The sequence below is a fragment of the Passer montanus genome, unplaced genomic scaffold (genome assembly GCF_014805655.1).
Source record: "Passer montanus isolate IOZ18808 unplaced genomic scaffold, ASM1480565v1 scaffold275, whole genome shotgun sequence".
Taxonomy (NCBI): domain Eukaryota; kingdom Metazoa; phylum Chordata; class Aves; order Passeriformes; family Passeridae; genus Passer; species Passer montanus.
This window is the reverse complement of record NW_024367428.1, coordinates 27,203-54,753: the sequence shown is the minus strand read 5'-3', so window position 1 is coordinate 54,753 and position 27,551 is coordinate 27,203. Positions and strand designations below refer to the sequence as shown.

Sequence of the window (27,551 nt, the reverse complement as noted above, 5' to 3'; positions counted from 1 at the left end):
CCCGTGGGTACCTGGCGCGGCGCGGGGGCGGCTCGGCGCCGGTGCCGGTGCCGGTGCCGGTGCCCGGGGGCGTCTCCCGGCGCAGCAGGAAGGGGCGCAGGCTGCCCCGCACCGGGGACCCCCGCGACAGGTTAAAGGGCCAGGGGGGCTCCGCCTCCTCCCGCAGGACTGCGGGCACGGCGTCAGGGCCACGCCCACCGGCCACACCCACCACACCCACTGACACACCCATGGACACACCCACCGGCCACACCCACCACACCCACTGACACACCCACCACACCCACTGACCACACCCACCGACACACACACACTGCAGGGCACGGTGTCAGGGCCACGCCCACCGACCACACCCACCACACCCACTGACCACACCCATGGACACACCCACTGACCACACCCACTGACCACACCCACTGACACACCCACCACACCCACTGACACACCCATGGACACGCCCACTGACCACACCCACCACACCCACTGACACACCCATGGACACACCCACTGACCACACCCACCACACCCACTGACACACCCACCGACACACACACTGCAGGGCACAGGGGTCAGGGCCACGCCCACCGGCACTGACCACGCCCCCTGACCACACCCACCACACCCACGGACACACCCACTGACACACACACTGCGGGGCACGGAGTCAGGGCCACGCCCACCGACACTGACCACGCCCACTGACCACACCCACTGACACACCCACCGACACACACACTGCAGGGCACAGAGTCAGGGCCACGCCCACCGGCACTGACCATGCCCCCTGACCACACCCATGGACACGCCCACTGACACACCCATGCATCACACACTGACCACACCCACTGATTGCACATACTGACCATGCCCATTGACCACACCCACGGCCCCGCCCCATGACCACACCCACAGCAGCCACACCCACCCAGACCACACCCACGGCCCCACTTCTGACTACACCCATGGTCCCACCCCTGACCACACCCACTGACCACACCCATGGTCACATCCACACAGCCATGGCCACGCCCCGATCACACCCACTGGCCCCACCCCTGACCACGCCCCCGCTCACAGTCGCGCTCGCTCAGCGAGTACGGCTTGATCGGCTCCTCGGGGCGCGGCCGCGGGAACGGGCGCCGGGCTGGGGCTGGGGACAGCACCAAAGTCAGCCAGATGCACCCAAACTACACCAGAACCAGCCCAAAACCACCCAAAATCCAGCCCAAATTCACCCCAAAAGCACCCCAACATCACCCCAGTATTCATCTCAAATTCACCCCAAAATCACCCAAAATCCAGCCCAAATTCACCCTGACATTCATCTCAAATTCACCCCAAAGTCACCCAAAATCCAGCCCAAATCCAGCCCAAATTCACCCCAAAAGCACCCAAAATCCAGCCCAAATTCACCCTGACATTCATCTCAAATTCACCCCAAAGTCACCCAAAATCCAGCCCAAATCCAGCCCCCGCTCCCAGTCGCGCTCGCTCAGCGAGTACGGCTTGATCGGCTCCTCGGGGCGCGGCCGCGGGAACGGGCGCCGGGCTGGGGCTGGGGACAGCACCAAAGTCAGCCAGATGCACCCAAACTACACCAGAACCAGCCCAAAACCACCCAAAATCCAGCCCAAATTCACCCCAAAAGCACCCCAACATCACCCCAGTATTCATCTCAAATTCACCCCAAAGTCACCCAAAATCCAGCCCAAATCCAGCCCAAATTCACCCCAACAGTCATCGCAAATTCACCCCAAAATCACCCAAAATCCAGCCTAAATCCACCCAAAAAACCACCCCAAAATTCATCTCAAATTCACCCCAAAATCCAGCCAGAACTCATCTCAAAATCACCCCAAATACACCCAAAATTCACCCCAAAATCAACCCAACATCACCACAAAATCACCTCAAAATTACCCAAAATTCACCCCAAATTCATCTCAAATTCACCCCAAAATCAGCCCAAATACACCCAAAATACAGTCAGGGAAATGCAGGAATTGACCCCAAAATCCCCCAAAATCCCCCAAATCCCCCCAGAATCCCCCAAAATCCCCCCAAATCCCCCAAAATTCCCCAATTCCCCCAAACCCCACCGGGAGATCAGAATTCCGTCCCCAGCTCACCGGTTCTGGTGGAGAAAAATCCCTCAAAAATGACAAAATTGTTCACCTGGAGGGGGAGAAAATCAAGAATTTCATGGAATTTCTGTGACTGGATTGCCCTGGTTCCTGTTTACATTAATAAATAAAAATAAAATAAAATAAAATTCAAAAATTACAAATAAATGGGTATAAAAAATCCACATAATGACAAATGTAAATATAAACAAATGTAACCATAAATAAATAGATAATTTAATAACAAATAAATAAAAAATAAACCTAAAGTGTAAATATAAATAAAATATAAAAATATTAAATAAATAAGCATAAAATAGAAATACAAATAAATATAAAATATAAATGAAATATATATTATAGACATAATATAAAAATGAAATAATTGAATAATAAATATATACAAGGATAACACAAGTATAAGTGCATACATAAATATAAAAATAAAAATAAAAATAAAAATAAAAATAAAAATAAAAATAAAAATAAAGATAAAAATAAAAATAAATATAAATATAAAAAACAGAAATAAAACATAAATACAAGTATAACTAACTACCAAATTAAAAAAACTATTTTAATATTTCAGATTATTTCCCCTCCCCTGCTGCACCCACTTAACCCCCACCCCATAATTTAAATTCACCCAAAACAAATTGTAATTTCAATGAAATTTAATTGGACCCATTTTAATTTACCCCCAAACCCAGCATTTAACAGGCAAGAAACCCCAGTAAAAGAGGAAATATTCTGGATTTCCAGCCCCACCTGGGGGATGAGGTCGCAGAGCCCGAAATGTTTCCTGAGGAAGCCCAGGAGCTTCTCCGAGGGTCTGTCCACAGCCAGCTTGTGGGGCTGCACCCGCTCCCGCTGGGGTGGAAATCATCACTTCCCATCTCAAAATCAGCATTTCCCTCCAGAAATCCCCATTTCCCCAAAAAATCCCCATTTTTCCTCCTTAAAATCCCATTTTTTCCCCAAAAATTGCATTTTTCCCCCTTAATATTATGATTTTCCCCTTTAAAATTCCCATTTTCCCCTAAAATTCCCATTTTCCACATTTAAATTCCAATTTTCCTCATTAAAATTCCAATTTTCCCCATTAAAATTGAAATTTTCCCCATTAAAATTGAATTTTTCCCTGCTAAGGGTCTGTCCACAGCCAGCTTGTGGGGCTGCCCCCGCTCCCGCTGGGGTGGGAGTTTGGGGTGGAAATCATCATTTCCCATCTCAAAATCAGCATTTCCCTCCAAAAATCCCCATTTCCCCCCTTAAAATTCTCATTTTCTCCACAAAAATCACCATTTTCTCCTTAAAATCCCATTTTTCCCCAAAAAAATTGCAGTTTTCTCCCTTAGAATTATGATTTTGCCCTTTAAAATTCCCATTTTCTCCCTAAAATTCCAATTTTCCTCATTAAAATTTCCATTTCTCCCCCCAAACCTCATTTTCCCCCCTTTTTTTTCCCAAAATCCCCATTTCCCCCCCATTTTTCCCAAAATCGCCGTTTTTGCCCCCAGACCTGCAGCATCTCCCGGAAGAGCTCCCGGCCCAGCCCCCGGCGCTGCTGGGACTCGTGGATGTAAAAATCCAGGACACAGAGAGGCTCCACCTCCACGTGGGACCCGTCCCGCTCCTGAAAACCCCAAAAAATCCAAATTCCACCCCAAAATCCCAAAATCAAAAAAATCCCACCCAAAAAAAATCCAAATTCCAGCCCAAAATCCTAAAATTCCAGCCCCAAATCCAGGACACAGAGAGGCTCCACCTCCACGTGGGACCCGTCCCGCTCCTGAAAACCCAAAATTCCACCCCAAAAAATCCAAATTCCACCCCAAAAAATCCAAATAACCTTTCCCCTTTTTCCCTTTCCCCTTTTTCCTTTTTTCCCTTTTTTCCTTTTTTCCCCTTTTTCCTTTTTTTCCCCTTTCCCCTTTTTCCCTTTCCCCTTTTTCCTTTTTTCCCCCCCAAATTTCCATTTCCCCCCCCCAAATTTCCATTTTCCCTCTCCCAAACCCCATTTTTTCCCCTTTTTTTCCCCAAAATCCCCCTTTTCCCCCCCAAATTTCCATTTTTTTCCCCCCATTTTTCCCAAAATCGCCGTTTTTGCCCCCAGACCTGCAGCATCTCCCGGAAGAGCTCCCGGCCCAGCCCCCGGCGCTGCTGGGACTCGTGGATGTAAAAATCCAGGACACAGAGAGGCTCCACCTCCACGTGGGACCCGTCCCGCTCCTGAAAACCCCAAATTTCCACCCAAAAAATCCAAATTCCACCCCAAAATCCCAAAAATTCCACCCCAAAAAATCAAAATTCTGCCCCAAATCCCACAGGGATTCAGACCCCAAACTCCCCAGATTTCACCCCAAACTCCACAAGGATTCAGACCCCAAACCCCACAGATTTCACCCCAAAATTCCCCTGGGATTGAGACCCCAAATCCCACAGATTTCACCCCAAATCCCACAGGGATTCAGACCCCAAAACCTCACAGATTTCACCCCAAATCCCAAAGGGATTGAAACCCCAAATCTCAAAGATTTCATCTCAAATCCCAAAGGGATTCAAACCCCAAATCCCACGGATTTCACCCCAAAATCCCACAGGGATTCAGACCCCAAATCCCCCAAATTTCACCCCAAACCCCCCAGATTTCACCTCAAACCCCACAGGTTCAGACCCCAAACCCCACAGATTTCACCCTAAATCCCACAAGGATTCAGACCCCAAATCCCACAGATTTCACCCCAAAATTCCCCTGGGATTGGGACCAGACACCCAAAATCCCAAAGGGATTCAGACCCCAAACCCCACAAGTTTCACCCCAAACCCCACAGATTTCACCCCAAACCCCCCAGATTTCACCCCAAACTGTCCAGATTCAGACCCCAAACCCCCCAGATTCCACCCCAAACCCCCCAGATTTGCCCCCAAACCCTAAATCCCCCCCAAACCCCAAAAGCCCCCAGTTTCACCCCAAAGGCAGCGCTCACCAGCAGGAAGAGTTTCTTGTAGCCCACCTTGAGGAAGCCCAGCACGGCTCCCCGGGGGGACCTGGGGTTGGGGAAATTTGGGGAAAATTGGGGGATTTTGGGGGGATTTGGGGGAAATTTGGGCAATTTTAGGGGGGATTTGGCAAAAAGTTGGGGATTTGGGGAAAATTTGGGGGGTTTGGGGTAAATTGGAGGGATTTGAGAGAGGGTTTGGGGAAAATTTGGGGGGATTTGGGGGAAATTTGGGCAATTTTAGGGGGAATTTGGGGGGATTTGGCAAAAAGTTGGGGATTTGGGGAAAATTTGGGGGGTTTGGGGTAAATTGGAGGGATTTGAGAGAGGGTTTGGGGAAAATTTGGGGGGATTTGGGGGAAATTTGGAGATTTGTGGTAAATTGGGGGAATTTTAGGGAAATTTGGGGAATTTGGGGAAAATTTGGGAGGATTTGGGGTAAATTGGGGGGATTTTAGGGGAGATTTGGGGAAAATTTGGGGGGATTTGGGGGAAATTTGGGAATTTGGGGGGGAAATGGGATTTGAGGGGGGAATTTGGGTTGATTTAGGGGATATTTTGAAGTGATTTTTTGGGGATATTTCAGGGATTTTTTGGGGATATTTTAGGAATATTTTGGGGATATTTTAGGAATATTTGGGGGATTTTGGGGGCATTTTTGGGGCAGATTTAGGGGGTATTTTGGGGATGTTTCTGGGGATATTTTGAGGACATTTAGGGGATGTTTTGAGGATATTTTGGGGATATATTTTGGGGTATTTCAGGGATTTTTTGGGGCGGTTTTAGGGGATATTTTGGGGTGCTTTGGGCTCTCACCGGGTGTCCCTGAGGATGTACAGCACGTGCCTGTCGGGGGCTGCTTTGGGGGGATTTTTGGGGATATTTTGGGGACATTCAGGGGATATTTTGTGGATATTTTGGGGATATTTTGAGGACATTTTTGGGATGTTTTTGGGGTGTTTTTGGGGTGTTTTTGGGCTCTCACCGGGTGTCCCTGAGGATGTACAGCACGTGCCTGTTGCTCTCCATCCGCGCCGCGCTGGTCACGGGCGTGGAGAGGCCCTGGGCCTGCCTGGGGGCGCACGGGACCCCCCATGACCCCCCACATTCCCCTGGGACCCCCAAACTCCCCTTGGGACCCCTCAAATTCCCCATGGGACACACAGTTCCCCTCTGGGAGCCCCAACTCCACTTGGGACCCCCCAAAATTGCCCTTGGGACCCCCAGTTTCCGTCTGGACTTCCCCTCACAAAACCCCAAACCCCCCCCAAAAAACCCCCCCTCAAAAAAGCGGGTCCGCCAGTTTCCCGGCATGCCCCGCGCCGCTTCCCGCCCTGCCCCGCGCGCAGCCCCGGTACCGTTTGGCGGAGCCGCCGCCGCGCCCCGCGGGCCGCAGGTGCTGATCCACCACGCAGAAGCGATCGCCCAGCACCGGGGCCAGGTCGAAAGGGAACTCCATGATCGAGTCCCGGGTTCCGAGCCCCGGGCCCGGCCCGGCACCGCCGCCGCCTCCGCCCGCCGGGCCCGGCCCGGCCGCCACCGCCACGGCCGCGCCCGGGCGGCAAAGGAACCACGCCCCCCGCGGGGGGAATCAGCCAATCGCGGCGCGGCCCGCCAAGCGCCGGCCAATCGGTGCGCTGCGTTCTCCCGTGCTTAACAACGAAGTCCCGCCCTTAGCAACCGTCAGCCAATCGTTGCTGCGGCCTCGCCCGTCTGTAGGAACCGAGTCCCGCCCTTAGCAACCGTCAGCCAATCGCGGCTCACAATTTGACAGCACTTAGCAACCGAGTTCCGCCCATGGCAACCGCTCACCAATGGCAGCGGCCCTCAGGAATCAAATCCCACCCATAGCAACCGCCGCCAAATCGCTTCCGCTGTCAGACATCGAGCCCCGCCCCTAGCAACCTCTCAACCAATCGTTTATTTTCTCCTGGACTAAGCTCCACCCCTGGCACCTGTTCGCCAATCGCCACCGCCCCTTCTCCCGACCTTAGCAACCAAGCCCCGCCCCCCTTAGCAACCCCCTTTTCCCGCCACAGCAAAGCATGAAGGGAAGCATTCCCCCCCTTCCCGCAAAGCATTGTGGGATGTACTCCCCCTCAGCCCCGGCCGCCATTTTTGCCTGCTGCCTCAGTTTCCCTGACAAGAAAAACGCCAATTTTAGGGGATTTTAAACATTTTTATTTTCCCGACGGGCTTGGGGGCGTATCCGGATAATCCTCCTTGAGGAATCCCCGGTACAAACGGCGCATCCGGGCCACCTCTTCGGCAGGGGGCTGCTGCCACTCGTACCAGGGGTACCAGGCCCGGCCCGGCCCCCTCAGCGCGGGCGCCGGGGGAGTTTTGCCCACGGCCGCGTGTTGGTTGGAGAAATCCTCCTCAGGAACCGGCACAAAGGGGACCTGCAGCCACAGGAGACCTGGGGAGGGGGGATTGAGGCGTTTGGGGGGCACACGGCGGGGCTGGGAAGGGTTAAAAATCGGATTTGGGGGTTTACCGTGGTCCTGGGCCTGGGCGATGGCCTGGGAGAGGCGTCTGTGCTGCTTCATGCAGATCCCTGAGGGGAAAAAGGGTCAGGGACACGCGGAGGTGGCACCGGGGACAGAAAGGTGACCTCAAGGACATAAAGTGACCCTCAGGTGTGCCCTCACCTGTGTGGATGGGGTGGAAGATGACGCCGGAGTGGGGGCAGATGAACTGGTCCAGCAGCTTCACGTTCTGCAGGGTGGGAAAACGGGGCAAAAAACCACAAAAAATGGATAAAGAAGAGTGAAAAGAGAGTAAAAATGGAGTTAAAATGGGGAAACTAAAGGGAAAGGAGTTAAAGAAAATGGAAAAGGAGTAACAAAGAGAGAAAAAGGGAGCAGAAGATGGAATGGGGGGCCAATGCAGCTCCCCAAATTTGCCCCCAAAAGTGTCAGAACTCACCCGAAAATCCACGAGCAGGTTCCGGTCCCGGCAGATGGGGCAGGGGTTCCCCACGGGCCTGCCCCGGCGCTGGGAACAGGAGTGGGGCAGTTCCAGTCAGTCCCAGTAACCCCCAAACATCCCAGTCAGTCCCTCCCAGTAACCCCAAACTGTCCCAGTCTCCCCCAAAGTGCCATTGAGGCCTCAATCGTCCCCAATATGCTCCAGAACCCCCCAAAATGGCACCTGAGGTGCCTCAAGAGCCCCCCCACACTGCCCCCAGTACCCTCCCAGTGCTCCCAGTGCTCCCAGTGCTCACCAGGCAGGCCTTGCGGGTGCTCTGGGGGGGCACGGAGCCCTTGTGGTTGCGCCGGTAGCCGTGCCACACCGGCCTGTCCCCGTAGGTGGCGCGGTACTCTGCGTGGGGACATTTTTGGGGGGGTTTTGAGTGGTTTGGGGACACGAAAATTCCCAAAAATTCCCCTCGGGTTCCCACACAAACCAACCTTCGCTCTCCAGGTACTCCCAGGGCCGGTCCTGGTAGGGGGAGGGGGCGGCCGGGGGGTCCTTGGGGGTCTCCTGGGTGCTGCAGAGGCGGGGGACGGCCTGGGGGAGGGGGTTATGACGTCATCGATGTGATCAGAGCGATGACGTCACACACGGGCTCACCCCTCCCTTCCCCTCTCATCGCCCAACCCTCGGCGGCGACGTCAGCGACGCCCGCTGTGACGTCACTGTGCCCATCCTAAAAAGGGACACTGGCGCGATATGACGTCAGCGCAATGCGGGAGGTGACGTCACGCCTCACGAAAAAGCCACGCCCCCGCACCCGCGCGCCCCCTAGCGGAGGAACACAAACCTGACGTCACTCGCCCCGCCCCGCCGCCGCACGTGGCGCGCGCTGCCCTTTCCCCCTCACGCCCCCATTTTCTCCCCCCTCGGGGCGTGGCCCGGTATAAAAAGCCGCGCCCGGCGCCGCCGCCGCCATTCTGAGGGCTGGTGGAGGTGAGTAAAGAGCTGCGCTGGGCCGGGGCTTTGCGGGCGGGGCTGGGGGCGCGGGGGATTTTTTTCCCCATTTTTTTTGGCTTTGGGGGCCTTTTGAAACGCCAAGCATCGTTTGTGTGGGGAAAAAAGCGGCTTGCCCCTTCCTAGAGCCACTCCGGGGCCCCACCCTTCCAAGGGCGTTTCCTCGTTATTTTTTTTCTTTTCCACCCCCTTTAAAGCTCTAAATTCTCCCCGGGGATAACAGCTTCTAATCGTTTCGTGTCTTTTCTTCTTCGCTTCTAATTTCTTTTTTTCAATTTTTTTCCTTTTTTTTTTTTTTGTCGTTATGCCCATCCCCCACCTTCCCCCCCCTTTTATTTTTCCTTTCCCCCGCTCCAGGTTTGGTTGGTCTTGAGAGACGCCGTCGCCTTTACCACGAGAGAAAAAACCAATACAAACAATACAAAATACAATACAAAACGCGAACAAAACAACAAAAATATATATATACAACAAAGAGGGGAAGGAAAAAACCAGGTTTTCTCTCCCCCTTTGCCGTGAAGAGCCGCCGCAGCCTCTCCGTCCTTTGGACCGTCCTTGGAAGCCGTTCCAAACCCGAAGGAAACTGCCACTTTAAAAAACATATTTCCCTCTTCTTTCCCCCCAAAAAACAAAGGCAAAACCCACTTTTTTTTCGAGCAGAAAAAAAAAAACCCAAGCAACTTTTTTTTTTATTACTATTTTTTTTTTGGTTTTCAGTTTAGCTCGATCCACTCCTTTAGGGCTTTAAAAAAACAAACAAAACCCAAGGGAAAAAAAAAAACAACCTTAAAAAAAAACCCAAAATACCCGTCAAGCTGCAAAAAAAAAGTTGCTGCGTTTTTTTTAAAGCCATGATTAAAATCAAACGAATTTTTTGGCTCTAACACCACCTCCAAATGCCAAAATCCAAACCTTGAAGCGCTGTCGGCTGAGAAAAAAAATTGGATAGTAAGTGTTGAATTTTCAGCAGGCTCCCCCCCTACCCTTTAAAAAATACAAGAAAAAAACCCTTTTAACAAGTTATTTGTCACAAAGAGCAAAAATAATGGGAGGAAGAGCCCCCGTGTGCTTGAGGAGGACGTGGGCTGTGCCTAAAGGTGGTGAAAATGGAAATTTTGGGGGGATTTCGGGAGAAAAAAGCGGTTTCGGAGGAGGAGGAGGGGTCCACGAGCAGCTCCCACGGTTTAAAAAAAAAAAAAAACAAAAGACCCGCAAAAAAACAAACCAGAAAACCTCCCAAAAAGCTGGAAAATGGCCCCAAAAACCCGGAAAAAAATCGCGCGGTGGGGGAGACGGAATTCGGGGAATTTGGGGAATTTTCGGGGCATTCCCGGCGAGCAATCTGTACATAAAGATTGCAAAAAAAAAATAGCAAAAAAATAATCATAAAAAAAGGGGGGGAAAGGGAGGAAAAAACCGCGCGGGTCTGGGCGGGGGGAGAAGGTTGGAAATTTCGACCAAAAAAAAGCTGATTTCTTTCCTATTTTTATTTTTTAGGTGCCATTTTAGGATTGTTTTTTGCGCTGAGAAACGCGGGGTGGGGATGGGCGGGAAGGTTAAATTCGGGTTTTCCGTGGGGATTTTTGGAGTTCGGGTGAAATCGGGGCCGGGGGGGTCGCAATCTAGCAATAAAGATTGCTAGGCAGGCCGAGCTTTTCCCAAATTCTGCTTTTTTTCCCTCAGAAATTCACTTTAAAACTTCCCCCCCCCCCTTCCCCTCAGAGCCTTTCTAGGGCAGCTCCAAAATGGCGGCCGCTCTTTGTTTGTCCCGAATTCGCGTTTTTTCCCCTCATTATTCCGCGGCTTTGGAGGTTTTTATTCCAGCTCCGACCCCCCCGGTTATTTCTTAACCCCCCCCTTTAAATTCCTTAATTTTGGGGGGGGTTTAGCCCCAATCCTGGGGGATTTTTAGGATTTTTTCGTGGGGGGGTGAAGGGGGTTTAACACGTTTCTCTTTGTCTCGTGTCTGTGTGTCCTCCCCCCCTTTAAACCCCCAAATTCCTCAAAAATGCCTAAAAAAATTCCTTTTAAACCCCCGAATTTGGAGGTTTTTTTGCCAGCTCTAAAATGGCGCCGAGGCCTCGTTGTTGATGCCCCTCCCACTGTGGGGCCCCCCCTGAAAATTCCATTTTTTACCCTTCAAATCTCTTTTTATTCCCCAAACCCCTTTTTTAACCCCCCCCTTCCACCCGCAGGACCCACGAAATCCTCTTTTTTTTTTTGCTTTTTTCCACAGGATTTTTATTATTTTTTGTCTTTTCTCTGTTCCCTTTTCCTGCTTTTTTAGGGGGGGGGATTTCAGGGGGGTTTTGGGGAATTTGGGAGTGTCCTGCAGCCTTTGATAACCTTGAATTTATCGTGACAGGGAAATGCTACCACTGGGCTTCACCCCCCTTTCCTCACACACACCAAAACCAACCAAAAACCAAAAAAAAATCGGAATTTTGGGAGGGAGAACACCCCCAAAACTCCATTTTTTTCCCGATTTTCAATGGTTTTGCCCCGTTTTTGCAGCTTAGGAAGCTTTACTTCAGCAAAGGGAGGGAACAGCCACAACCCGGGTAAGCAAAAAAATCCTTTTTTTTTTTTTTTTGGTTTTTTTTTTGGTTTTTTTTTTTTTGGGCTTAATTCCATTTCACGGCCTTTGGATCCAGGGTTTTCAAACATCCAAAATTCCCTTTTTTCCCCCCTTTTCCCTCTCCTGGTGCATGCGGCAGTCGGGAGTTGGGCTTCTCCTCCTTTTTTATCTCCAAAATTTCATGGATTTGGGTAAAAACCACAAAGATCCCTCCTGAAAAATTCACATTTTTGATAAATAAACCCATTTATTTGGCATTAATTCCCCAAATTCCTCCCTTTTCTCCCCAGTGGTAGCATTTCCTATTTGGGGGGGGGGCACAGGCAGCCCCTCCCTTAAATTCCCCCCAAAAAATCTCTTTTTTGGGGGTAAAACGAGTCAAAAAAATGCTGTAAAATCCCAATTTTGGGGAGGGGGGGTCAGGCCTTGACCCACCCCTCAATTTCACGAGCTGGGGATCGTCCCCCCCCTCAAAAATCGGATTTTTTCCCCTTTTTTGGGGTATTTTGGGGACCCCCAGCTCCTTTAAAGGGGTTAGGCCCCAAAAATGTGGGGGGGAACCCCAAAAATCTTTTGGGGGAGGGGGTTTTGCCCCTCCCCCACTGCTGGGACCCCCTCCAGGGGGGGCTTTGTGTCCCCCCCGTTCATTTTGGGGGGGGGGGGTCAAAGGTTACAGTGAGAATTTGGGGTTAAATCTCCAATTTTTGGGGTCTCCCCCTCAGTTTTGGGGGGGTTTGTGCTGGTTTAACTTTTTGTTGTGTCTTTGCAGACTCCCCCTAATTAATCTCTTCATTAGAGGCTGTACCCTTTAATTAATTAACACTGGGGGGGGGAACTGTTAACGACCCCCAGGTCTGAGTGCTGCCCCCACCCCAAAAATTGAGATTTTTCACCTCAAAAATGGAGATTTTTGCGAGGTTTTAACCCCAAAAAACCTCCCCAGCTCCTCCCTCTGGCCTCGTTAAGGAAACTGGGTCATAATTAAGCTTTAATTAGCGGTGATTAATGATGTCAGAGCCTGAAACCCCCCCAGGAAGGGGGGGGAGGGGGCCCGGATTGGGGTCAATGAGCGTCGGGTCATTAAGGGGGGTTTGGCCTTCGTTAATGAGGTGTTAATTAATGGTTGGTTCGTTAGTCAGAGGGTTTAATTATGGCCTGCGCTTGGGGGGGGTGTGACACCCCCAAATGCGGCCCCTCCTTATGTGGCAGCTCGTTAATTAACCCCTGGTTAATTAACTTGGGGGAGGGTTGTGGTTGGAAAGCCCCCCCTGGACCCTGGTTCTGCTCGTTAATTAACAAAAAATTAATGAAATTATGAGGGAAAACTGGTGAGAATGACAGATTTTTGTCTCTTTTTCTTTTTGTGAATGGGTTTAATTCACTTTCAAATTAAAAATTTGACTGGGGAGGGAGCTCAGGGTTTGTGTCCCCCCCACGGTGTGACCCTAAACCCTCATCCCCAGTGTTAATGCCTAAATTAATGTACTTATTAATTAATAAACGGGCTAATTGCAATGGCATCAAAGGTGGAGGGGGGGCTGTGACTCCCCTTGGGTCCCTCGGGGGTCCCTGGGACCATTTTTGGGGTCATTTTCCAGCTTTTTGGGGTCATTTTCCAGCTTTTTGGGGTGGATTTCTGAGGTTTTGGAGTTGATTTCCCATTTTTGGGTTGGACTTGTCAATTTTCTTTTGGTTTCCCATCATTTTAGGGTCAATTTCCAGCTTTTTGGGGTGATTTTCCTGCTTTTTGGGGCCTATTTCCAGCTCTTGGAGGGCGATTTCCTGCTTTTTAAAGCTCTTTTCCATCTTGGGGGCAATTTCCAGCTCTTTGAGGTTGTTTTCCCATTTATTTAGTGTTGTTTTCCCTTTTTTGGTGTTGTTTTCCCTTTTTTTGGTGTTGTTTTCCAGCTTTTTGGGGTGGTTTTCCAGATTTTAAGATCAATTTCCTGGTTTTGGTGTTGTTTTCCAGCATTTTGGGGTGGTTTTCCAGATTTTAAGATCAATTTCCTGGTTTTGGTGTTGTTTTCCAGCATTTTGGGGTGGTTTTCCAGATTTTAAGATCAATTTCCTGGTTTTGGTGTTGATTTCCTGCTTTTTGGGGTGGTTTTCCTCCCTTTTGGGGCAGAATTCTCTGGTTTTGGGACTGTTTTCCAGCTTTTTTGGGGGGTGTTTAGCTTTTTGAGGCCTATTTCCAGCTTTTTGGGGTTGATTCCCACCTTTTTAGGGTTATTTCCTGTGTTCTGATGTGTTTTTCCAACATTTGGAGTTAATTTCCCTCATTTTGAGGTCCATGTCTTGCCTTTTAGTTTTATTTCCTTCTTTTTCAGGTTGATTTCTTGAATTTTCTGGAGTTGTCTTCCACTTCTTTGGGTTTATTTCCCTTTTTTGGGCTTGCTTTTTATCGTCTAATATAAATTTCTTATTTTTAGGCTCAATTTCTCCACATTTAGTGTTATTCCCCACCTTTTTGAGGTCAATTTCCTCCTTTTTAAAGCAAGTTTTCCTCTTTTTCTTGCCAATTTTGCTCTCACTTCTCATTTCACCCCCAGAATTTTTGCACACCGTTATTTTCCCACCTCTCCCCCCACTGCTAACCCCATTTTTTTAACATTTTTCCCCATTTTTTCCCTTTTTCCAGGCTGTTCCTGCCATGGGCTCCGGCCCCATCGACCCCAAGGAGCTCCTCAAGGGCCTCGATTGTTTCCTGGGCCGGGATGGGGAGGTCAAAACCATGGATGGCATCTCCAAAATCTTTAGGTGAAACCCCAAAAACCTCCACTTTTGGAGCTTTTGCACCTTCTTCTTGGATTTATGGTTGTTAATAATTATTAATTTCTGTTAATTAGCCTCATGAAGGACTCGCAGAAGATGGTGAGTCGCTGCATTTACCTGAACATCCTCCTGCAGACCCGGGCCCAGGACATCCTCAACAAGTGAGCACAGGGAAAAATGGGATTTTTGAGGGGGTTTGGGGGAAATTTGGGTGGCTTTGGGTGGGTTTGAGGTTTTCCTGGACAGATCTTTCCAAAATTTCAGCTTTTTTCCCTCAGATTTTATCCTCAGGCCAAGTAAGCACATGGAAAAAAGGATTTTTGAGGGGATTTTGGGGGAATTTGGGGGGGTTTGAGGTTTTCTTGGACAGATCTGGGCAGACTTCCCCGTCTTTCCTCTCAGATTTTATCTTCAGGTGAAGTAAGCACATGGGAAAATGGGATTTTTGAGGGGGTTTGGGGGAAATTTGGGTGGCTTTGGGTGGGTTTGAGGTTTTCCTGGACAGATCTGGGCAGAATTCCCCGTTTTTCCTCTCAGATTTTATCTTCAGGTGAAGTAAGCACATGGGAAAATGGGATTTTTGAGGGGATTTTGGGGGAATTTGGGTGGGTTTGAGGTTTTCCCAGCCACGTCTTTCCAAAATTCCAACTTTTTTCCCTCAGATTTTATCCTCAGGCCAAGTAAGCACAGGGGAAAATGGGATTTTTGAGGGGATTTTGGGGGAATTTGGGTGGGTTTGAGGTTTTCCCAGCCAGATCTGGACGGAATTCCCACATTTTTTCCCTCAGATTAATCCTGGCCTAGTAACCACGTGGAAAAGAAGATTTTAGTTGGATTGAGACAGATTTTTATGGGATTTTTTTTTTATTTTGGGCGGATTTTGATGGATTTAAGTTTTTCCCAGCTGGATCTGGACAGAATTCCAACTTTTTTCCTTCAGATTCATCCTGACCTAGTAGCCCTATAGAAAAGTGAATTTTAGGTGGATTTTGACAGGGTTTTTTTGGTTTGTGTTTTTTTTTTTTTGGGGGTTTAGGTGAAATTTTAAAAAATAAAGGTTTTCCCAGCTGGATCTGGACAGAATTCCAACTTTTTTCCCTCAGATTCATCCTGGCTTAGTAACCACACGAAAAGTGAATTTTAGGTGGATTTTGACAGGGATTTTTTTGGATTTTGCATGGATTCAGGTGAAATTTTACAAAATAAAGGTTTTCCCAGCTGGATCTGGACAGAATTCCAACTTTTTTCCCTCAGATTCATCCTGGCTTAGTAACCACACGAAAAGTGAATTTTAGGTGGATTTTGACAGGGATATTTTTGGATTTTGCATGGATTCAGGTGAAATTTTATGAATTAAAGGTTTTCCTGCCTGGATCTGGACAAAATTCCCACTTTTTTCCCTCAGGTTCATCCTGGCTTAGTAACCACATGGAAAAGTAGATTTTAGGTGGATTTTAAGCAGATTTTGACAGGGTTTTTTTTTAAATTTCTGGTGGATTTCAGCAGATTTTGACAGAATTCAGGTTTTCATGTCTGGATCTGGACAAAATTCCCACTTTTTACCCTCAGATTCACCCTGACCTAGTAATCGGCTGGAAAAATGGATTTTTTTTTTTTTGGCAGATTTTGACAGGATTTTTTTTAATTTTGAGTGGATTTTGGCAGATTTTGACAGAATTCAGGTTTTCCTGCCTGGGTGTGGATAAAATCCCCACTTTTTTCCCTCAGATTCATCCTGACCTAATAATCAGGTGGCAAATTGGAATTTTTTTTTATTTTGGGTGGATTTTGGCCGATTTTGACAGGGTTTTTTTTAAATTTCGGGTGGATTTCAGTAGATTTTGACAGAATCCAGGTTTTCCCAGCTGGATCTGGACAGAATTCCCACTTTTTCCCCTCAGGTTCATCCGGATCGGGGGCTACAAGCTGCTCAACACGTGGCTGACGGGCTCCAAGGCCGCCAACAACGTCCCCTTCCTGCAGCAGCTGCTGCTCACCCTGCAGCACCTCCCGCTCACCGTCGACCACCTCAAGCAGGTCTGGCCCTGGGGACACTCGGGTGGCACTTGGGGACACTCAGAGTGGATTTTGTCCCACTCCAAAGTGATTTTTGTCTCATTTAAAGTGATTTTTGTCTCATTTAAAGCCCTTCCAGGGGCTTTGGGGACACTCAGGTGGCACTTGGGGACACTCAGAGTGGGTTTTGTCCCACTCCGAAGTGATTTTTGTCTCATTTAAAGTGATTTTTGTCTCATTTAAAGCCCTTCCAGGGGCTTTGGGGACACTCAGGTGGCACTTGGGGACACTCAGAGTGGGTTTTGTCCCACTCCGAAGTGATTTTTGTCTCATTTAAAGTGATTTTTGTCTCATTTAAAGCCCTTCCAGGGGCTTTGGGGACACTCAGGTGGCACCTGGGGACACTGAGGTGGCATTTGGGACTCCCAAGTGGCTTTTGTCACCCTCGGGTCCCCCCCGGGGTGGCTTTGGTGTCCCCCAGGGGTGGCTTTGGTGTCCCCAGTGTCCCTTTGTCCCCTCCCTGACCCTTGGTTTCCTCTGCAGAACAACACAGCCAAGCTGGTGAAGCAGCTCAGCAAGTCCAGCGATGATGAGGGTGAGCAGGGACCCCCAAAAATCCCCAAAATCCCCCTGGGAATCCCCAAAATCACCCTGGGACTCCTCAGAAATCCTCCTAAGACCCCCAAAATCAACCTGGGAATCCCCAAAATCCCCCTCAGACCCCAAAATCCACCTCAGATCCAAAAAAAAACCCCTCAGACCCCCCCTAAATCCCAAATATATCCCCAAAACCGCCCAAAATCCCCTTCAGACTCGCCCAAAAAACCCTGAGAACCCCAACCCCCCCCCCAGGCACCCCCAAAATCCATCTGGGATCCCTCAGAAAACCCCTGAAAATCCCAAAACCTCCCTCAGACCCCAAAACCCACCTGGGACACTCCCAAAATCCCCTCCAGACCCCCTAAAAACCCTCCCAAGACCCCCTGGGATCCCCTAAAACCCCTCAAGCCCTCCAAAAATCAGCAGAGATCCCTCTGAAACCCCCAAAACCCCCCTGAAATCCCCTAAAACTGCCCTTGGACACCCCTCAACCCCCCCCAAACCTCCTCTAGGTCCCGTTCCCCACCCTCTGCTTGATTAATTAATGATTAATTAGTGATTAATTGTTAATTAACCCCTCAGAGCTCCGCCGCCTGGCCTCCATCCTGGTCAGCGACTGGATGGGGGTGATCCGCTCCCAGAGCAGCTCTCAACCCACAGGTGAGCCCCAAAACAACCCAAAATTCCCCCCAAAAAACCCCAAAATCCTCCCAAAAAAACCCAAAATCCCCCCTAAAATCCCCTCACCCCTTTTCCCCCCCCAGAACGGGATAAAAAGAAGAGGAAAGAGGAAAACAAAAGCAAAACTCCCGTCCCGGAGAAGCCCCAGGAGACCAAAAACGAGGCCAAAAATGAGGAAATTCCTGAGAAGAAACGGGAAAAACCCAAATCCCTGCGGACCACGGCCCCCAGCCACGCCAAGTTCCGCTCCACAGGTGAGCTTGGGGGATTTTGGGGGAATTTTGGGAATTTGGGGCTCATTTGGGCTCTTTTAGGGGAGATTGGGGTGGATTTTTGGGAATTTAGGTGTGGTTTTAAAGGAAATTTGGGTTGGTTTGGGGAATTTGTGGCTCTTCTGGAGTGGGTTTGAGCTGTTTTTTTGGGAATTTAGGAGTGGTTTTAAGGGAAATTTGGGCTGATTTTGGGAATTTAGGGCTATTTTGGGGGGATTTGGGGCTCACTTGGGATGTTTTAGGGGAGATTGGGGTGGATTTTTGGGAATTTAGGGCTGATTTTAAGTGAGCTTGGGGCTGGTTTTGGGAATTTTGTGTGGGTTTGGGTTGTTTTAAGGGAGTTTGGGGCGGATTTTTTGGAATTTAGGGCTGTTTTGGGGAATTTGTGCTAAAACTGAGGAATCTGGGGGAATTTGGGCTGGGTTTTGGGCTCGCTTAATGAAATTTGGGCTGATTTGAGACTAATTTGGGGTTGGTTTTGGGGAATTCAGAGCTCAACCTCCATTATTGGGATTTTAACGATTCAGGGTCATTTTAGGGTTGATTTTTGAGCTTTTTAGGGGATTTTTGGGGCTGTTTTGGGGATTTTTAACCCTTTTCTCCCCTCAGGGCTGGAGCTGGAGACGCCGTCGCTGGTGCCGGTGAAAAAATTAAACTCGGCTTCATCAGACAAATACAGCCTGAAACCCGTCCCGGTCAAGAGACAGAGGTGGGATTTGGGGCAAATTTGGGGGATTTTGGGCCATTTTTGGGGATTCAGAGCCTTTTTGGGGCCTCAGAGCTGCTTTTGGTGCTGATTTGGAGGAATTTTTGGGGGATTTTGGGGCAATTCTGGAGATGTTTCAAATTATTATTTTGGGGGTGGTTTTGGGGTGGGTTTGAGGTTTTTGAGGGCAGTTTTGGGGTTTTTTTGAGGGTGGTTTTGGGGGTATTTTGGGGGTCTCTGACCCATTTTGGGGGGCAGTTTTAGGGGCATTTTGGAGGTGGCTTCAGAACCATTTGGGGGGGCAATTTTTGGCCACTTTCGGGGTGGTTTTGGGGTGATTTTAGGGGTGGTTTCAGGGCTTTTTTGGGATTATTTTGGGTCTATTTTGGAGACCATTTTGTGGCTACTTTGGGGCCATTTTAGGACGACACTTCTGAGGTTTTTGGGGACAGTTTCAGCGCCATTTTGGGTAAAATCTCAGGGGTTTTGGGGTGGTTTTTGGGGAGTCCTGACCCTTTTTCCTCCCCCCAGCGCCCCGACAGCCCCCGGGGAGGCTCCTCTGGCAGAGAAGAAATACAAACCCCTGAACACGGCCCCGAACGCGGCCAAGGAGATCAAAGTGAAGATCATCCCCCCACAGCGTGAGTTTGGGGCCACTTTCTGGGATTTTGGGGCATTTTGGGACACCTGAAGGGCATTTTGGGACACCTGGATGCCATTTTGGGGTCATTTTGGTGCCATTTTAAGGTTGGTTGTGGCACCATTTTGGGGTTGATTTTGGTGCCATTTGTGGTTTCATTTTGGGGTTGATTTTGATGCCATTTCTGGTGTCATTTTGGGGTAGTTTTGGTGCCCTTTTGAGGTCATTTTGGTGCAATTTTGGGTCTGATTTTGCTGCCATTTCTGGTTTCATTTTGGGGTCATTTTGGTGCCATTTAGGGCTTGGTTTTGGGGATGTTTTAGAGTTTGGTTTTGGGGACAATTCAGATGATATTTGGGACTTTTTCAGGGGAGACTTGGTGCCATTTTGGGGGCACCTGGGTTCCATTTGGGAGTCATTTTTGGGGACGTTTTCGGTGGTTTTGGGTGGTACCTGGATGCCATTTTGGGACTGATTTGGGTCCCATTTTGAGAAAAATTTGGGTCCAGTTTTTAGGGTTTTTTTGAGCCATTTTATGGTGCATTTGGGACCCATTTTGGGGTGAATTTGGGGTTTTTTTGGGATCCTTTTTAGGGCAGATTTGGTGCCATTTTGAGGCAGGTTTGGGACCTGTTTTGGGGTGAATTTGGGGTTTTTTTGGGATCCTTTTTAGGGCAGATTTGGGCACCATTTTGAGGCAGGTTTGGGACCTGTTTTGGGGTGAATTTGGGTTTTTTTGTGACCTCTCTGTGCTCCCCCCAGCCATGGAAGGCCTCGGGTTCCTGGACGCCCTGAACTCAGCGCCCGTCCCTGGGATCAAAATCAAAAAGAAGAAGAAAGTTCTGTCCCCAACAGCAGCCAAGGTGAGGGACATTTTGGGGACGTTTGGGGCCATTTTGGGAGCAACTTGAAGACCATTTTGGGCAAACTTTGGGTTCCATTTTGTGGAGACTTTGAGTCCCTTTTTGGGGACATTAAATCCCTTTTTGCTGCACGCTTTGGCAGCCACTTTATGGCCTCTTTGGTTGCCATTTTGTCCCTTTCTGTGGGACACTTTGGCTGCCATTTTGAGAGCACTACAGACGCCATTTTGGACACATGGTGGGAGCCATTTTGGGCACCCTTTGGAAGCCATTTTGGACACGCTTTGGGAGCCATTTTGGGCACGCTTTGGGAACCATTTTGGGCACGCTTTGGGAGCCATTTTGGCCATACTTTGGAAGCCATTTTGGGCACACTCTGATTCCCTTTTTGGGGACACTTTGGGAGCCATTTTGGCCACGCTTTGGGAGCCATTTTGGCCACACTTTGGGAGCCATTTTGGCCATGCTTTGGGAGCCATTTTGGCGTAAAACCACCCTGTTCTGACCCACCTTGTGCCCCCCAGCCCAGCCCCTTCGAGGGGAAGCCAGCTCCAGAGCCCAGCACGGCCAAACCCTCGTCCCCAGAGCCGGCGGCCGCGGAGCCCATGGACACGGACCGGCCGGGGACGCCGGTGCCGGCCATCGAGGTGCCCGAGCCCATGGACACCGGTACGGACTGGGGACACTGGGGACTGGTTAGGGTCAGTTTGGGGCTGTTTAGGATCAGTTTGGGGTGATTTGGGGCTGTTTGGGAGAGTTTGGGGTGGATTTGGGACAGTTTGGGGATGGTTTGTGTGGGGTTGGGGACAGTTTGGGTTGGATTTGGGGCTGTTTAGGATCAGTTTGGGACAGTTTAGGGTAGTTTGGGTGGGATAGAAGACAGTTTGGGTGGGATTTGGGCTGTTTAGGATCAGTTTGGGAGCGTTTGGAGGAGTTTGGGGATGGTTTGTGTGGGGTTGGGGACAGTTTGGTGGGGCTGGGGATGGTTTGGGGAGAATTAGAGGTGTTTTGGGGGACTCTGGGAGAGTTTAGGGTGGTTTAGGGTCAATTTGGGTCAGATTGAGGCTGTTTAGGGTCACTTTTGGTGGGATTTGGGGCCATTTTAGAAGCACTTTGAGTCCCTCTTTCGAGACCATTAGGTGCCATTTTGAATCCCTCCTTGCCAACAGCCCAGGGCCCATTTTGGTGTCACTGTGCCCCATTTTGGTGTCACTTTGCCCCATTTCAGACCCCATTTCATCCCTCCCCGGGTGCCGTTTTGGGCTCAAACCCCCCGTTTTTGGGATCCCCCTTTGCTGATCCCACCCGCTGTCCCCTCAGGCTCGTCAGACGTGGGGGGTGACCCCAAATCCTCCGATGTCCCCTCCGAGGGGGGCCCGGCCCCGCGCAGGCCCCGCAAGAAGAAATCGGTGTCGTGGCCCGAGGAGGGGCGGCTGCGCGAGTACTTCTACTTCGAGCTCGACGAGACCGAGCGAGGTGAGCCCGAAACGGCCGGAATTCACCCCAAAATCCCCTGGAAAAACCCCGGCATCCTTCGAGGGAGCTCTGGGACCATTTTGGGATCCTTCCAGGGCCGTTTAGTGGGAGCGTTTGGGCCCCTTTTTGTGGGACTCTGTGGGCACCATTTTGGGATCATTTCGGGGACATTTTGTGGGAACATTTGGTGCCATTTTGGGGTCGTTTCAGGGACATTTTGAATGACATTTGGTGTCATTTTAGGATCGTTTCTGGGGGCTTTTTGTGGTAACACTCGGTGCCATTTTAGGGGCAGTTTGGGCCCCTTTTTGTGGGACCCTGTGGGCACCATTTTGAGATTATTTACGTGGATATTTTGTGGGTGCACTCGGTGTCATTTTAGGGACAGTTTGGGTTCCTTTTTGGAGACATTTTCAGGGCAATTTTGTGGATATTTTGGGCACCATTTCAAGAAGCTTTGTGTCCCTTTTTGGGAGCAATTTGTATCTGTTTTTGTGGACACCTTGGGTGCCATTTTGTGGAAACTTTGGGTGCCATTTTGTGGAAACTTTGGGTCCCCTTTGTGTGAACATTTTTGGTTCCATTTTGTGAAAACTTTAAACCCTTTCTGTGGACACTCTGGATTCCATTTTGTGGACAATTTGGGTCCCTTTTCGTAGGCACTTTAACCCCTTTTCGTGGACACTTTGGATTCCATTTTGCGAACCCTTTGGCCGCCATTTTGGGAACCCTTCAGCCACCATTTTAAAACACTTCCAACCCACAAACAATCCAACAAACACTTCCAACCCAGCAAAACAATCCCAAGATTTCTTCCCACCGACCCCAACCTTGCCCCCCCCTCACAGTGAACGTGAACAAGATCAAGGACTTTGGCGAGGCGGCCAAGCGGGAGATGCTGAAGGACCGGCACGCCTTCGAGACGGCGCGGCGCCTCAGCCACGACTCCATGGAGGAGAAGGTGCCCTGGGTGTACCCCAAGGCCCTGGAGCTGCCGGCGCCGCTCGTCATCCCCGGCAGCGGCAGCCGCGAGCGCTTCACGCAGGCCGAGCGCGTCAAGGGCATCCTGCAGGAGATCTTCCTCTCCAAGGAGAGGTGAGCCGGGGGCGTTTTGGGGGGATTTGTGGGGAATTTGGGAATTGGGGGGTGGCAAATTCCAGATCTCCTTTTGGTGATGGGGAATGGGGAATTTGGAGGGTTCGGAGGCCAAAATGTCAGGGGCCGGTGAGGGTGATTTGGGGGCTGTTTTGTGAGGGATTTGGGCACCATTTCCTGAGGATTTTGGGGGCTGTTTTGTGAGGGATTTGGGCACCATTTCCTGAGGATTTTGGGGGCTGTTTTGTGAGGGCTTTGGGCACCGTTTTCTGAGGATTTTGAAGGCTGTTTTGTGAGGGATTTGGGCACCATTTCCTGAGGATTTTGGAGGCTGTTTTGTGAGGGATTTGGGCACCATTTTCTGAGGATTTTGGGGGCTGTTTTGTGAGGGCTTTGGGCACCGTTTTCTGAGGATTTTGGGGGTCATTTTGTGAGGGTTTTGGGCAGCATTTTCTGAGGGGTTTGGGGTCCATTTTGTGGGGATTTTGGGGGTCATTTTGTGAGGACTTTGAGGGCTGTTTTGTGCGGGCTTTAGAGTCCATTTTGTGAGGGCTTGGAGTCCATTTTGTGAGGGCTTTGGAGTCCATTCTGTGAGGGCTTTGAGGTTGATTTTGTGAGGGCTTTGGAAGTCATTTTATGAGGACTTTGGGGGCCATTCTGAGGACACCTTGGGGGATATTTTGGAAGCACTTTTGGAGACAGTTTATAGGCCTTTTTAGGAGCACTTTGAGACTCTTTTTGGGCCATTTTGGGAGCACATTTCAGGCCTTTTTGGAGCTCATTTTAGGAACATTTTGAATCCCCTTTTAGGGACATTTTGAGTGCTGTTTTAGGAACACTTTTTGGGGCCACTTTGGGCACTATTTTGTGAGGAATTTGGGGGCCATTTTGAGGATGATTTGAGCCTCTTTTTGAGAAGGCTCTGAGTTCTCTTTTTAGGAACACTTTGGTGCTATTTTGGGAATTATTTGGGATATTTTAGATGTCGTTTTTTTCACTTTCAGCCTCTCTTTGGGGAGACCATTTTGGGATCACTTTGTCCCTTTTTGGGGGACACTTTCAGTGCATTTTGGGACCATTTTGAGGGACACCCAAGCTGGTGGAGAATCCAATATTTCTGGTACACGCAGAACTGGAAAACCTAAACCTGGAAATGTAGGCTAGGAAAAATTAGGCCCCACAGCGAGAAAACAATGTGAAAAAAGGGCAGAAATGGGGGGAAAATAGGGAAAAAATGAGGAAAAAGGGCAAAACTCCTGCAAAAAGGGGGGGAAATGGGAAAAAATGAGGAAAAAGAGGCGAAAATGGGGAAAAAACGGGGAAAAATGCAAAAAACAGGGGAAAATGGGAAAAAATGAGAATAAAAATTAGAAAAAAATTGCAAAAACGGGGGAAAATGGGAAAAAATGAGAAAATAAAATTTGGGATCCTAGAAACCCACTGAGCTTTTTGCACCCCCTCAGCATTCCCGACAGCCCCCACGAGCCTGACCCAGAATCCTACGAGCCGCTCCCCCCCAAACTCATCCCCTTGGACGAGGTAAGCTGTGAAAAATCCACAAAAAAAAAAAACAAAAAAAAAGGAAAAAAGTCCTGAAAACGGCTTTGCTGAGCCCCGGTTTGTGCCCCCCAGGACTGCTCAGGTGAAGATGGGGCCTATCCCGAGGGGCTGGATCCCGGGAACGCCGCGGCCTCCCCGGAGCCGGGGGCAGGGGCCAAGCTGCCCCCAGTCCTCGCCAACCTCATGGGCAGCGTCGGGGCGGGCAAGGGCCCCCCAGGACCCCCCCAGAACGCCCCCATCAACATGCAGGAGATCCTCAGCTCCATCATGGTAACCCCCAAAAACGGAACCCCAAAATTTGGGGAGGGGGGTGTGGGGGGGTCACCCCCATTGTGGGAAGCCCCAAAATCAAGGAGGGGTTTAAATTGTGGAGGTGACAAATTTGGGGTTATAAATTGGGGGTCATCCCCATCTTTTGAACCTCAAATTTAAATTGGGATACCTCAAAATCTGGGGAAGGGAGGATCATAAATTGTGGATATCACAAATTGGGGATCACCCCCTAAATTTGGATATCCCAGTTTGCAACACCCCAAAATCTGTGGGATCACACAGTGGGGGGGGGATAAAAGGGTGGAACCCCTATTTTCCCCTTCCCCCACTGTGGCTTTTTCACCAATTGCCCATTTTCTCCCTCTTTTACTTTTTACCTTCTTTTTTCCCCTTTGTCTCCCTTTGTCCTTTTTTTTTTTCTCCTAGTTTATCCCATTTAACCAATTTTCCCCCTGTTTTTGCCCTTTTTTTTTCATTTTCCCCCATTTTTTTCATTTTTCCCTTCTTTTTGCCCTTTTTTCTCATTTTTTCCCCAATTTTTCCTCATTTTTCCCATTTTTTCTCATTTCCCCGTTTTACCTCTTTTTTCTCATTTTCTGCCCACTTTCCCCTTTTTTTTCTCATTTTCCCCCTAATTTTCCCCCCGTTTTTCCCCCTTTTTCCCATTTCTCCCCCGTTTTTCCCATTTTTCTGACCTGGTGCCGGTTTCCCCCCGCAGGGCGGCCCCAGCGGGCACAAGGCCGAGGAGCTGCTGAAGCAGCCGGACTACTCGGACAAGATCAAACACCTGCTGGGCAACCTGGGCAGCCAGGCGCCGGGCGGGCCCGGGCCAGGTGAGCCCCACCTGGGGACAGACACCTGGGGACACCTGGGGACACTGGGGACAGACACCTGGGGACATTTGGGACACCTGGGGACACTAGGGACAGACACCGGGACACTGCTGGGCAACCTGGGCAGCCAGGCGCCGGGCGGGCCCGGGCCAGGTGAGCCTCCCCTGGGGACACTGGGGACAGACACCTGGGGACATTTGGGACACCTGGGGACACTAGGGACAGACACCTGGGGACACTGCTGGGCAACCCGGGCAGCCAGGCGCCGGGCGGGCCTGGGCCAGGTGAGCCCCACCTGGGGACAGACACCTGGGGACAGACAGCTGGGGACATACGGGACACCTGGGGACACTGGGGACACTGCCCTGGGGACACTGCTGGGACACTGCCCTGGGGACACTGTTCTGGGGTGCTGACAGGGACATCAGCGAGCTCTGGGTTGGGGACACCTTAGGGACATCTCAGGGACACTGCCCTGGGGTGCTCTGGGCTTGGGGACACCCTGGGGACACTGCTGGGACAGTGTCCTGGGGTCCCCATGGGGGTTTTTGGGGTGCTCTGGGCTTGGGGACACATTTGGGGACAATGTCCAGTGTCCCTGACAGGGATATCAGGGAGCTCTGGGCTTGGGGACACCTTGGGGACACATTTGGGACAATGTCCAGTGTCCCTGACAGGAGTTTTGGGCTTGGGGACACCCCCTTAAAGTGGGGTCACCTGGGGCAGGTGTCCCTTAAATTTGGGGGTCTCTAAATTAGGGACACCCCTTTAATTTTGGGGTAAATTTGGGGTCTCTAAATGGGGGTGATCCCCTTAATTTGGGGTAAATTTGGGGGTCTCTAATTGGGGACACCCCCTTAATTTGGGGGGGGTCTCTAAATTGGCGACATCCCCTTAAATTGGGGTAAATTTGGGGGTGTCTAATTGGGTGATCCCCTTAATTTGGGGGTATTTAAATTAGGGACACCCCCTTAATTTGGGGTAAATTTCAGGGTCTTTAAATAAGGGACAGGTCCCTTTAAATAAGGGACACCCCCTTAATTTGGGGTGAATTTGGGGGTCTCTAAATTGGGGGGACACCCTCTTCAGTTGGGGTAAATTTGAGGGTCTTTAAATTGGGGACATCCCCTTATTTTGGGGTAAATTTTGGGGTCTCTAAAATGGGGTGATCCTTTTAATTTTGGGGTAAATTTGGGGGTCTTTAAATTGGGGACATCCCGTTTAATTTGGGGTAAATTTGAAGTCTCTAATTGGGGCGATCCCCTTAATTTGGGGGAGGGGTCTCTAAACTGGGGACACCCCCGTTAATTGGGGTGACCCGGGGGGTCCTCACCCCCCCTCAGGGGCTGTTTTGGGGTCCCCCTGACCCATTTTTTTGGTTTTTTCCCCCATTTCTGCAGTTCCCCACGGGCTGCTGGGCCCCGGCCCCATGAACGGCTTCCCCCCCCCCAAGATGCAGCACTTCCCCCCGGGGGGGCCCATGCCGGGTAAGTGCCCCCTCCCCAAATTACCTGAACCCAAAAAAATAATCCCAAAAAGTACCCCAAAAAATAATCCCCCACAATATCCCAAAAACCACCAAAAAAATCCCTGAAAACTCCCTAAAAATTAAAAAAAAAAAAATCTCTCCCCCACTCTCCTCCAAAAATAAAAAAATCTTCCAAAAATCCCTAAAAAAAATCCCCCAAATATCCCTAAAAACCCCCCAAAATTGCTAAGAAAAACACCAACCCCCCCCAAAAATATCCCTAAAATCCCCTGAAGAATCATGAAAAAAAAGAAGAAAAAAAAAAACCCACACAAAATGCCAAAAAAATCTGAAAAAAAATCCTCCAAAACTCCATTTAAAAATCCCTAAAAACCCTCCAAGAATCCTAAGAAAAACCCAAATAAAATCCCCCAAAAATCCCTAAAAACCCCCGAAGAATCCTAAAAAAAATCCAACAAAACCTGAAAAAAACCCCAAAAAATCTTAAAAAAACCCTAAAAACCATCAAAAAATCCCCTCAAAAAGCCAAAATGATCCCTCAAAAAACCCAAAAAAAAATCCCTGCAGAAATTTAAAAAACAATTTTAAAAAACCCAAAAAAAAAACCCTAAAAACCCTAAAAAAATCCCCCCCAAAAAA

General features: G+C 49.8%; 2 protein-coding genes across 2 annotated transcripts in view; one reads left to right on the top strand and one right to left on the bottom strand.

The window, feature by feature from the left end:
• Positions 1-8,229, bottom strand: part of LOC120503966 — an 8,789-nt gene extending 560 nt beyond the window's left edge. Inside the window, exons 1-13 of the mRNA XM_039713065.1 lie at positions 8,197-8,229; positions 8,054-8,122; positions 7,777-7,843; positions 7,623-7,682; positions 7,371-7,544; positions 6,484-6,797; positions 6,111-6,193; positions 5,114-5,174; positions 4,242-4,355; positions 2,892-2,993; positions 2,130-2,175; positions 1,076-1,150; positions 12-168 (exon numbers count right to left, since the gene is read on the bottom strand). Of these exons, the coding sequence (XP_039568999.1) occupies positions 12-168; positions 1,076-1,150; positions 2,130-2,175; positions 2,892-2,993; positions 4,242-4,355; positions 5,114-5,174; positions 6,111-6,193; positions 6,484-6,797; positions 7,371-7,544; positions 7,623-7,682; positions 7,777-7,843; positions 8,054-8,122; positions 8,197-8,229 (1,355 nt within the window). The remainder of the gene's footprint in view (positions 1-11; positions 169-1,075; positions 1,151-2,129; positions 2,176-2,891; positions 2,994-4,241; positions 4,356-5,113; positions 5,175-6,110; positions 6,194-6,483; positions 6,798-7,370; positions 7,545-7,622; positions 7,683-7,776; positions 7,844-8,053; positions 8,123-8,196) is intronic.
• A 740-nt stretch (positions 8,230-8,969) lies between these two features.
• On the top strand, positions 8,970-27,094 carry PPP1R10 (protein phosphatase 1 regulatory subunit 10). Its single transcript, XM_039713064.1, has 18 exons — positions 8,970-9,037; positions 9,416-10,006; positions 14,275-14,393; positions 14,483-14,569; positions 16,310-16,445; positions 16,968-17,019; positions 17,607-17,684; positions 17,789-17,959; positions 18,587-18,686; positions 19,215-19,324; positions 20,086-20,186; positions 20,711-20,855; positions 21,507-21,662; positions 22,511-22,757; positions 24,221-24,296; positions 24,390-24,587; positions 25,309-25,423; positions 26,824-27,094. The coding sequence occupies exons 3-18, from the start codon at positions 14,287-14,289 to the stop codon at positions 27,015-27,017; spliced, it is 2,073 nt and encodes a 690-aa protein (XP_039568998.1). The 5' UTR covers positions 8,970-9,037; positions 9,416-10,006; positions 14,275-14,286; the 3' UTR covers positions 27,018-27,094.
• Positions 27,095-27,551: the final 457 nt, after the last annotated feature.

Bases quoted from the DNA above. Each gene is read 5' to 3' on its own strand.
- PPP1R10 (XM_039713064.1), top strand. From the start codon at position 14,287: ATGGGCTCCGGCCCCATCGACCCCAAGGAGCTCCTCAAGGGCCTCGAT. The intron at 14,570-16,309 runs GTGAGCACAGGG...TTTTCCCCTCAG, and splicing joins GCCCAGGACATCCTCAACAA to GTTCATCCGGATCGGGGGCT. The intron at 22,758-24,220 runs GTGAGCCGGGGG...GCACCCCCTCAG, and splicing joins ATCTTCCTCTCCAAGGAGAG to CATTCCCGACAGCCCCCACG.